This window comes from Sorex fumeus, unplaced genomic scaffold (genome assembly GCF_029834395.1).
Source record: "Sorex fumeus unplaced genomic scaffold, SorFum_2.1 ptg000151l, whole genome shotgun sequence".
Taxonomy (NCBI): Eukaryota; Metazoa; Chordata; class Mammalia; order Eulipotyphla; family Soricidae; genus Sorex; species Sorex fumeus.
Genome location: NW_026606208.1, coordinates 3,014,043 through 3,026,286, shown reverse-complemented (window position 1 = coordinate 3,026,286; position 12,244 = coordinate 3,014,043). Strand labels below are relative to the sequence as shown.

Below are 12,244 nucleotides of genomic sequence, written 5' to 3'. Positions count from 1 at the left end.
CAAGTCTCACAATGGAGGAATTACTGATGCCCGCTCAAGCAAATCGATGAACAATGGGAGGACAGTGCTACATAGTTAATATTCTGTAGAAGTTTGCGAATGAGTAAACTCATTTACTCATAAACTCATTTACTCACTTTAAATTAGGATTGGCCGAACTCATTTACTCATAAACTCATTTACTCACTTTAAATTAGGATTGGCCCAAAGATATTAGCTAAAATATGGGCTTAATCTCAGTTTTACATAAACATCAGAACTTGCAAGTCTACCAGAATATTTATGTTAATGAAGTAGTAAATATTATAAAATGTTTCCCATAGGGAGAAAGAAACTAATAGGTAACTGCAGGTAAAAAAATTACTTAATACCAGAAATAAGAATTTAAAAAAAAAATTAAGCCTTAATTAAATTAAGCCATAATTAAGCCTTGCGAGGAACAGATTTCTTTAGTACTAAATTGCTCATACTAAATGCTTTATTTAAAAGCATTTTCATTTGATAAACATTAGCTAATATGAAATACTAAAGCCAGTAGCCAGTAATTTAAATATTATAATCAGATACCATGTATATAACTTTAAAAGTTTTCAAAGAAAATTGGAAAACTCACTTTAAAATGACCTAATTAAAACATAACATTAAAACATAAACATATGCTATTCCTACACACAAAAAATAAACATATACTACTATATTTGAAAAATTCACATATATCAAGATCTGTGATTGCACAGAGCGTGATTAGATCTCAGGTTATTAATGAATACTTCTGGATTTGCTGCTGAGGAATACATGCCAACAGCTTATTAACTTTGGCCAGGAAATCCTACACCCCAATGGAGGGTTAGCCAACCCAACAGAGGCTAACACCCAAAAGACACAATAAAGATGCACCATGATCTCAAATTATTAATGGCATAATAATAATTAAGCGAAATTTAAAATTAAAATATCTTGAAGACAAATCATAGATGCTACTATTTTCTAGAATGCTAGAAGGAAGGAGGGCGCTGGGGAACGTGGCCTGCCCTGGCTAAGGCCTCCACTCTCAGTCTCTCCTTCCCCCAGTCAAACAGAATGAATGGTGAGGGGTATTCTTTTTTACATACACCCAAACCACATTTAATCAGGAAAATAATACACATTTATGAATACTGATTTATGATAGTTTAAAACTTTTCTAAACAACCAGATAAAAAAACCTTCGGAGAACTTCAAGTGATACACATTTCACTCCCACCACCCTCTCCGATTCGAGCCTCCTTCCCCCACCCTAGGATGGCTTTTGGCTTGTTCCCTCTTGCAGTCATATACAACCACGACATTTTGAAGGTGAAGACATGACTAATTTCTAGATCTTGTAAAAACTTGTCTGGCAGAACTTCAAAAAAGGTTTTATGTCATGCTGGTCACAAAATGCTATAACAAAATAAATGTTATTCCTCAAAACTAATCATACAAAAATCATGAATAATTAAAAGAAAAACAGGGACATTAAGATTTACCAGAGAGGACCAAAGAGCTCCTGGTTTGATCCCCGGCTCTATATATGGTCCCCTAAGCACACCCAAGAATGATCCTTCCAGCACAGGGCAAGAATAAGCCCCGAGCACCACCAGTGTGGCCCAAAGAACAAAAAACAAAAATAAAAGATTTACCATAGAGAGAGTGAGGTACAAGGATTTAAAGATAGGTTCAAGGAGGCAAAACAGTATCAGGATATATGAAATCATGTGGCTCATTAGGTTACTACAGAGAAGCAGAATAACTTAAGAATGGTTCAGAAGCTTCAAAACTAACAATAACAGAATTAAAAAACATAATTTATGTAATTTGAAACAACACAGAAAGCTTCCCAGAAGGTTATTTTAATAGACTGGCAAAACTAACAACGTAACTATCTAGTGACCACAACTATGCAGAAAGAAGTTATGAATCTTCATGAGATTATTAAAGGCTTGTAAAAAGGTTAATGGTTTTTATCTCCTGCTAGAATGTAAACTCTGCGATAGCATTAATTTTTGCTTATGTTATTCATGAATGTATCCTAAACATTTAAAATCGTGCATGGCATAAACAATAGCTACTGCTGTGGAATAAATGGGCAGTATACAGATTCATAGACTTCTAAACATAGGCCCTATTTGGGGATATGATATTTCTGCATTTATGGCACTGTTAAGAGTTACAGGACAGATTAAACCAGCCAGAACTGGAAAAGAAGATCAATTTTTCTGAAATGAGGAAGACCTAACGACAAGGCCACGCCAACACTAACAGACTACGTTCAGCATGCTACACCGGCTCTTCTAAATATTCCCCGAGTCTCAGCATGCGCTTGGCAACAGGTGACATTCAAGATTTATTTGTTAAACAAATAAGCCAATGACAGCAAATTTTGTAAATGACCACCCCAATCCTTATGCTGAAGTCCTAACTCCCAGATTAATATTTATTTGGAAACAGTGTTGCAGCAGACATAATTAGACAAAGTAAGACCAAACTGGAGCAGCGTGGGCCTCTCATCCGACAGAAATGATCATCGTAACTAGAAGCGGGCAGCACTGGGGCACACGCACGAATGTGCAGCAAAAGGCAGAACAGAAACTAGAGCGATGCATCTTCAAGCCAAGGAAGACTGAAGATTGCCAGTCCAGCAGAAGCCGGGAGAGGCAGGGCAACGACTCTTCTCTCGCCACCTTCGGCAAGAACCAAGCCCGCCAAAACGGTGATCTCACACTTGCCGCCTTCAGGACTGAAACAATCTGACAGGAAAGCACTCACACTGTATTCCCAGGAAACAAGCAGAAAAAGATAAGAAGAGCGTGAGAGAAGTAGAATGATAGGAGAAGCCCTCAACAAATGAAGTGCCTTAATAATGAGTACATAAAACTGAAAGGGCCAGCTCTGAATGCTCTATCAAGTCTTATCTTAAAAACTTTGAATGTGTACTCTCTCAATATTATTTTTAAATATGATGGCCAGAGCTGTGGAACAGCAGGTGGAGCACACGTCTCGCATGTGTGAGGTACTGGGTTTAATCCCTGGGGGAACTGTCACTGTCACTGTCCTCCCATTATTCATCGAATTGCTCGAGTGGGCCCAGTAACGTCTCCATTTTGAGACTTGTTGTTACCGTGTTTGGCATATTGAATATGTCACGGGTGCGGGCTAAATTCTTTCGGTAGCTTGCCTGGCTCTCCGAGAGGGGCTGAGGAATCGAACCCTACCGCTGTGCTATCGCTCCAGCCCCCCTGGGGGAGAGGTGAAAATAAAACCTTACCAAGAATAGGAACCTAAGTTTACCCCATCCATCCTTAACTTTCTAAGTAAAGCTGGTATTTCAGTAGTATAAACCAGTTTTATGCTGTGGCCTGATCTCTCCTTGGAAACAAGGGCTGAGACACAACATCCTAAAGATTTTCACTATCATAATTTACACTAAGAAAACTGCATTTCTATAAAAATTAAGTAACTGTGAATATTCCTGACATTATAATTTTTTTTGTCTATCAGAAACCAGGAAGACACAGGGGCACTTTCACAAATCTGAGAAGGTTGTAAAGAAATCTCATACAGAACAGTGGCTTGTCTAAAACCATTTATATTGGGTGCTGGTTACAAAGCGACTCCTAATGACCACGGATCAAAGACCAAGTACTGTTCGTGAACACATAAGAATGTTGCCGGGGGCTGGAGAGACAGCAGTGTGGGTAAGGAGCTTGTCCTGCATGCGGCTGGTCTGGGGTCCGTCTCTGGCACCCCATATAGCCCCTCAGTTCCTGTCAGGAGGGACTCCTGAGTGCACATCCAGGAGTAAACTGAGCACAGCAGGGTGTGCTCCAAGAGGAAAATGAATGGTTTTCTGCTATCAATTTTTTTTTACTTCTCGAAGAAAAATGTAGTCCTTCTTTGGTTTGAACAAAAAAAGGGGAAATTCTGCTGCATATGTTCATATTTCTATCAACAAGGAAAGAGAAATTGATTTTCCTTCCCTTACTAAAAATAAAGTCATACAGAAGAATAAAACAGAGGCAATTTTAAGTTCTGTAAACTGGTACTAGTAATTAGTGAATTTTCTCACTGACTCAGTAATAGACATGAAAGAAAGACTATCTTGGCCACTAAGAAAAAAGTGATAAAAAGGCGACAGATCAGGAATGGATCGATGGCGCAGAGGTAGGGTGCCTGCCTTGTACGATCTGGTTTTGATCCTCAGCACCCCATATGGCCCACCATGAGTGACCTCTGAAAACAAAGTCAGGAGCACTGCTGGGTGTGTTCCAAAAACCAAACCAAACCAAAAAAAACGGTGGATTAAGTCTGTAGCACTGTCCTCCCGTTGTTCATCGATTTGCTCAAGCAGGCCCCAGTAACGTCTCACAACAAATTGTGAGACTTGTTACTGTTTTTGGCATATTTAGTATGTCGCAGGTAGCTTGCCAGGTTTTGCCGTGCGGGCAAGATACTCTCTCTCGGTAGCTTGTCGGGCTCTCCGAGAGGAGCGGAGGAATCGAACCCGGGTTGGCCGCGTGCAAGGCAAATGCCCTACCCGCTGTGCCACCGCTCCAGTAAGTATAAATATCATACCAGGAGACTTACTCATTAGAAGACAAAGCCATCTAGGAGTTAAGACATCACGTAGGGTACGACCATGACATTTCACATACAGAATACATGTCAGTGAGGATGCTATTGTCTCAAACGAGTTTCAGAACACTCAGCGAAACATAATGCTTCGGGAAGCTAAGCTGCTGAGAGCCTACATCTTCCTTCCAGAACTGAAGTCCAGTACCTTCGATCTGTGGCACGTCACCGTGCAGCTTGGCTTTGCTGGAGAAAGGGGCATTCTGGAGCACGAGTGCAAAGAGGGACGGGATCAAGGACTGCAGAGCAGAGAGATACATGTGGAGCTTATGTTCATCCAGCCCGTGCTCTCCTTCCTGAAACAGAAGGAGGTGAAAGCTCATTCAGACTGTTGAAATGACGCGTTCACGACGCTCTTCCTTTCTGTGGCAACTAAGAGAACATTCGTTAAGGGACCTCTATGTCAGACGCAGCGTAAAACCTCACAGAGTTATTCATGGGTCTTAATTTCTCTAAGTATAAGAAAATGCAAAAGAAGCAGCGAGAGGCTGCATAGAAGAGACAGGATCTTGCATGTGGAGAAGTTTAAGGGGAACCAGACTCTTTCCGTTCGTTTCAACTCTTCAGGCAGGGTAAGAGGGTCTTGTCTTTGGAGATTGTGTGAGTCAGGGTGAAGAAACGACAGTGAGCCACAAGGACACTCGAAATGCTCAACTGCCAAAGCAGCACTTCCTCCCTTCTACTTCCCATCTCCCTTTATAGATCTGGAGACATCCGTATCTGCCAGCACTGAACGACTTTAAAACAGATCAGCACACAAAAAAACTGCAGGAGGAGAAAATTCAAAGGAAACAAGAACGGGGGAAAAGAGGAAAAGGGCCACTAGGACACAGAGAACCAAATAAGTGAAAAATAGGGTCACTGGAGAAGAAAGTGTTGTGAGAGCCTAAGATGGCCTTACTGAATGATACAACAACAACGATGTCAGAAATACCGAAGACGTGCGCTACTTAGAAGACAATTCTGGATTAATTTCCTAGTGGAAGAATTACTGTTGATGCTGAACATCGCAGGTATATTTAGTAGCCATGTGGAATTAGCCGTTTTATGGACAAGAAAAACCAGCTACGGGTAATTCTCATAAGGAAGGTAAACATTAAAAATGTGCTTGAAATTTCGAGTGCTGGGGAGAGAGGTCAGAGGCGCCGAGTTCAGCCCCCAGCAGGACACGCCACACTCCTGCCTATAGGATGGATCTTGATCATCTCCCCTCACCCCTGGGCCCAAGGAGCACTGTTCTGCTGACACCTCGCACTGAGCCTCACTACGTGCCTGAGAGGGCTGCTTCCCACATTCCTAGGCGTGTCATAAAAAGGATTGCTTCAATTAGTTCTATTCAATACAAACTTAAATATCCATTAAAATTAAAAACCATTAAAATATATGTGCAAATACCATTTAAAGAACAGCTGCAAGGTAGGGCATGTGCCCTGCATGCAGCTAACCTGCATCCCAAATGGTCCCCTGAGGCTGCCAGGAAGTGATCCCTGAGTGCAGAGCCAGGAGTAAGCCCTGGCTCTGCAGTCAGAGGTACTCACAGGGTATGACCCCTAAACAAACTGCAAAGCTTTAAATAGAGTCTAACCAATTCTTTCAAGTTTTGGGGTTGAAAAAAGCAAGAGCCTGAAGGCAGATTCTGGTTTTGTCATCTGCCAGCTTTAGGAACCCAAGCAAAGTTGCACATATGAAGTCTGTCTCCACTCCAAAAATGAAACAGCATCTAAGGGCTATAAAAATAAAACACATTTTATTTTTTATTAAATTTTTTGCTTTTTGGGTCACACCCGGTGATGCACAGGGATTATTTCTGGCTCTGCACTCAGGAATTACTCCTGGGGACCATATGTGATGCTGGGAATCGAATCTGTGCAAGGCAAGCACCCTACCCACTGTGCTATCGCTCCAGCCCAAAACACACTTTATATGTAAAGGATCTACCTTAAAGGGACATAATAACCACTAAAGAAATACCAGGGTTTGGGTCAAGGGACGTGGCTCACCAGAAGAGGCCCGGGTTCATTTTCAATTCCTGGTATAATAAAAATAAAAGTTTACTATTGTTTCTTTAACTTGGAAAGAATGCAAAACAAGCAATTTGAGGCCAGAGCAACAGTACAGAAGAAAGCATTCTGATATCACGTTAAAACGAAAACTTTAGTAACATTGTGTATTGTAAGTATCTCAGCGGGCTGGAGCGATAGCACAGCGGGTAGGGCGTTTGCCTTGCACGCAGCCAACCTGGGTTTGGTTCCTCTGCCCCTCTCGGGGAGCCCGGCAAGCTACTGAGAGCATCCCGTCCGCACGGCAGAGCCTGGCAAGCTCCCCGTGATGTATTCGATATGCCAAACACAGTAACAAGTCTGACAACGGAGACGTTACTGGGCCCACTTGAGCAAATCGATGAACAATGGGAGGACAGTGACAGTGAATTAGCCTGGAAATTTGGGAACTGGAGCTTTACCTAAAAGGTACGTAAAATATTTCAGTCTTCAGAAGAAAGAAGAAAGGGCTGGACCATGGTACAGTGGTAGGGTGCTCGCTTACTTTTGCACATGGCTGACCCAGGTTTGATCGCTGGCACCCCAGATGGTCCCTGAGCCCTAAATCCAGCTAGGGATGGCCCAAAAGGAGAAGGAGTGGGGGGGGGGAGAGGAGGAAGAGGAGGGGGAGGGGAGGAGGAGGAGGGGGAAGAGGAGGGGGGGGGCTAGCTTTCTGAAAAATATATGAGTTAGTTCCAGGAAGAGGCTATTTCAGCCAAGAAAGTCACTGTCTTTTCTTCCCCCCTAGATTTAATAAAGCAAAGCATTAAATCTCTCCTGGCTCCAGTTCAACAGAACCTTTATGGGGTAAACTATTTTGTATTATCATGTGCATCTAAGAAGTCCAATTGTCTGTGCTGCTCAGGGGACCTTAGAACAATACACTTCTTACATCATCTGTAAGCAATGCAGAGAAAAGAAGTGCTCACCCTGAGAAGTTTCTCAATCTTGCTGAGCAACGTAGGGATAAGATGCGACTGCAGGTTTCCGAGTTCTGTAGTCCAGGCAGCATAAGCTGGTAAAAATACTTGGTGTGTAGCACTAACGACCCTCTCTGAGGGATCACCTAAGGCTGAGAGTAACAATTCAAAGCCCTGCCAAAAAAGAAACAGGTTCAGTGGCGAGTTTTTTGGGAATATACGTTATAAGTCCCACAATATGTAATAAATACACGCGGCAATAAATTTAGAAGAATGCTACGCAGGAAAAGAAGCCATCATTAACCCCATCCTTGCCATTTTCTTCAGAGAAAATGCCTGGCATTCACTGATGAGGAAACCAAAAGAGAAAGGGAGGGAAACATAGCAGGCTTGGAGCCAGCTTCCGGCCATGAAGCTGTGGCAGATACTATAAGTTAGAGTCCTAGCAATTTTTCCTCTGAATTGCAGAACTGAAACCAGGCAGCCAATTCCAACTGCAAAAAGGTGCCAGACCTGCTATCCCGATTAAAAAAACAAAACAAAAAAAAAAACAAAACATGGTTTCTGAATCTGAGATTTGAAGCATCATGGTATTTGAAATGGCTCGTCCTCAAAGACATACCTGTTGATACTTGTCTGGGTCATCAATGTATCCCATAATGATACCAAGGCTTTTGATCACAGCTTCTCTTACCAAATCTGCCTTATCTTCCATTAACATCTGCTGCAACATTGACAGAACCAAAGAGCTACGGATTTCTTTCTGAAAAGAAGTGAGAACATGCTTTTACTACTCACACTAGCAATAGAAAAGTCCAGATTTTCAATGCCCCGATGACACGCACATTTATATTTGGTAAGTATGCTTCATTTTTCAAGACATAAAACATTACAGATACATCCTAAGCATTATTCTCCCCCTCTCTGTTCTGCTTCTACTCCACTCTTCCTTTCTAAAGACAGTAGAAAGATCTACCCTGAATTCCGAATCAGTAGCTTCCCAGTGACTTTATTTATATACCTCCTGACTACATGCGAACTGAAGCAGTCCACACTACTGCGGAGGGACAGTGACTTTTCTAGCACTACCTGCTCAACAGGCAGAGTTACAGGAACAAGAGAGACCACAAAAATCACTGTTTATAATGAAAACCTTTGCCTGAGGAAACAAACAGCGGCGAGGAAACAAAATCCTGATCTGTTTAAGTTTTTGAGCACTGAGGAAAAATTTCAAAGAGAATAATAAAATTTGGGAACAAAATATAAAATGAGGGGCTGGAGCAATAGCACAGCGGGTAGGGCATTTGCCTTGCACGCGGCCAACCTGGGTTCCATTCCCAGCATCCCATACGGTCCCCTGAGCACCACTAGGAGTAATTCCTGAGTGCAGCCAGGAGTAGCCCGTAGACCCTGTACATCACCAGGTGTGACCCAAAAGAGCAAAAAAAAAAAAAAAAATATATATATATATATATATATATACACACACACATATGTACAAAAAAAATGTCTACTGTCTTATTCCAGTTTTCCCACAAAGAATGTTAAGAAATGTCTCAGACTAATTATTGAGGTTAGAATAACAGTTTATCAATATACAAATTCTTGTCCTTTGTACACTGTTGTAATCAGATCTATTTATGGAACTCTTTAAAGTTCACTTGTTTGGGTTCTTTTTACAGATAATGGTTACAATAAACAGAAGTAATCATTTTTTTAAAAAAACTATGTGATTTGGTATGCAATGTAGTTTGACTATTAAAAAATTTGGAGGGAGGGGGTCCTCCCAAGTGGTGCCTAGGATGTATCTGGGATTCTTGGCCAATATTCAGTGGTTCAGTGCAAGGACCCCTGAAAATGCCCCACACAGTGCTAGGGATACCACTTGGAGTGGGGATGAGGGGTGGTGACATGCAGAACATGTGCTGCAGGAATCAAACCCAGGTGATTGCATGCCAGGCATGTACCTAGCCGCTGTACTATATGTCCCGTTTCTTAAAATCTGAAAATTTTAAGTGACCTATTTTTTAAATCTGGCTGAGTTAATGTTTTGAAGTATGTGCAATTTTAGCAGATTCCGTTGGTGAATATGCCATATGGTACAGCCTTGTTTATTTATTCTCTAAGCTAAAAATTACCCTCCCAAATGTCTCCAGTATCTTAAAGAAGCTTCTTGGTATCAACATGGATAATAAATAAACCTCAGCTGTGTGTGAGTTCAACTGTGCAGGTTAGTTTCATTAAGTCACCAGGAACCCCACAGTACAAGTCATGAGGCAACACCCCACTTCAACTGCGGCCGCTTGGATTTTACTGCTGCTGGTTACAGTAAGTTGCCAGGGAAGCAGATAATGATGGAGGAAACTTTATTGTCAATACTGCAAAGTATCCTTGGACCAGAGCATCGGAGAGCAGCTGACGTGTCTCTGGCAAGCATGTGATGTTCATCAATGTCTCACTTTTATGCTTACATGCTTATATGCTCAAACTCATTCAGGTATATATTTTTATGATTTATCACAGTAAGGTATTATTTTTCCCTTTTTATAAGAAAAAGTCATCAATTCCAGTTACTGGTAAAGGTATCAATGTTGACAGTAAAAATATACTCTCTTGGTTGAAGGCAATTTAACAATGTTCAAAAAAAAGCAAGCGTGAAAAATGGCAGAGACAGGACAGACAAGGCACAAAGGGGTAGGCACATGGCTGACAAGTACAAGGCACAGAGTCTGATCCCTGGCACCACATGATGTCAGACTCACTGACCTGTTGCAGTGCCAGGGACACTGAGTTATTACACCCACCGAGCCTAGGCAGGTAATGTCACTGGGTGGGCCCCTATAAAAAGAAACCGTAAGGGGCCAGAGCAATCGTGCAACAGGTAGGGCATTTGGTTTGCACGTGGTCCACCTGGGTTCAATCCTCGGAACCCATATGGTTTCCTGAGCCCACCAGGAGTGACTCCTGAGCACAGAGTGAGGAGTAAGCCCTGAGCACAGCCAGGCGTGCCCCCCAAAAGAAATAAAATATTAATAATAATATGTAATTCTCCTTTTAAGAAAAAGGATAATTTAAAATGCAAATGCTGAAAGATGCAGAAATGTTAATAGTATAAAAAGTTAAAAAATTCATAGGTAGTTCCACAAAAACCTGCCAGTGACATTTATGTAGGGATATAGAAAACTGCATATAGTATGATTAATATCGGGTAAAAAAAAAAGTTAAGGTAAATAAAATTACAAGTGAGTCTATGCATATGTTTTTGATTTCTTTTGATAACTACTAAAAACTATGAAAATATATCCTTCTGGAGAGAATGACAAAGTGCCAGGGAAAAATAGCTCTGATTTTCATTTCCTTTCCATGGTTCATAGAATTTCATTTTTAACAAAAATAAAAAATACAAAGTGATTGGGAGTGATACTATAAACTTAAAAATATTGCTCTGAATTCATAAAAAAAAAACTCATGATCTTAATTCTAGTTATTCATTTATCCATTCATTTATTATTCTGGAGGGAATAATATATTCATATATCATTACCAGCGGTGAATAGGGGCTGCCAGTCTAGCGGGTCTGATGGGGCCTTCAGTACTCCAAGCATGCTCTGCAGTTCTTAGAATGGTCTACCTGATCTGACCTTATTATTTTTTGTGGTGCTGGAATCTGATCCAGGGCCTCACACATGCAAAGTGCTGTACTGCTAAACAACAACCCCATTCCCCAAGCTTACTTTTAAAAAGACAACTGCTTGTCCATCTGTTTCTCACTCTTTACTATGTGAGATTAATAATAAATGCGACAACTATAGCTCACTCACTACTGTACAACTCTTTAAAATAACAATCTTACAAAATGACCTTTAAAGGCACAGGTCAGTGACCTTTGTGTTGGCCAGATGGCACGTTATCCTCATGAGAGGCCATCCGGTCTCTGCCGCAACCACGCAACTGTGCTGTAGCAGCGTAAAAATAAACAAACGGGGGTGGTTGTGTTCTGATAAAACTCCATATGCAGTCTGTGGATGAAATTAGGTTTCCAGGCTGGAGTCTGTCATCTCTCTGCTTTAAACCATGATCATTCTATGTGAAAATCTCTGAGCTGTTCCTCTACCACCTTTCTGCCCGCCAGCTCCTGGGCCCTGGGGAGGACCCAGCAGGCTAAAGAGTTGGGAATTCTTTGTCCGATGGTGGCAGAATTCCTTTTGCTACTTGGAAATGAAGGAGCACCTCACACTGCTCATGTCTGAGTGAATCTCGAGGCTGGAGAGACTGCTCAGGGGGATGGAGCTCAAGCTCAGCATGGAGCGGCCCAGTTCCAGACCAGACATCACACGGTCACCTCCAGGCTCCTCCCAAGCACAGAGCCGGAAGGAGCCCTGAGCACTCCTGGGAGCAGCTCCAGCCCTTTATTTAATAAAGGAACTGGCAGAGGAACCCAGGTGTGCGGGACCCGGGGCTAAGATCTCCAAGTCTGCTCCAATCGGGACGGGGCCTCCTCCACCCAGATCCCCCATCTTCCAGTAGCTAGGCGTTACACCCACCAACTTCCCCCGGCGTCGTGTTATCCCACCAACGGCCAAGACCCAGGGACTATAAAACCCAGCTCCTGGAAGACCTCTCATTATCTAGTTC

At 42.1% G+C, this 12,244-nt stretch overlaps 1 protein-coding gene across 4 annotated transcripts in view; it reads right to left on the bottom strand.

The window, feature by feature from the left end:
- The window catches only part of RELCH (RAB11 binding and LisH domain, coiled-coil and HEAT repeat containing), a 94,914-nt gene that overhangs the window by 30,966 nt on the left and 51,704 nt on the right, over positions 1-12,244 (bottom strand). For all 4 annotated transcript variants that reach the window (XM_056106950.1, XM_056106953.1, XM_056106951.1 and 1 more), the window contains 3 exons: positions 8,232-8,372; positions 7,619-7,783; positions 4,799-4,946 (listed from right to left, as the gene is read on the bottom strand). In XM_056106950.1, the coding sequence (XP_055962925.1) occupies positions 4,799-4,946; positions 7,619-7,783; positions 8,232-8,372 (454 nt within the window). The remainder of the gene's footprint in view (positions 1-4,798; positions 4,947-7,618; positions 7,784-8,231; positions 8,373-12,244) is intronic.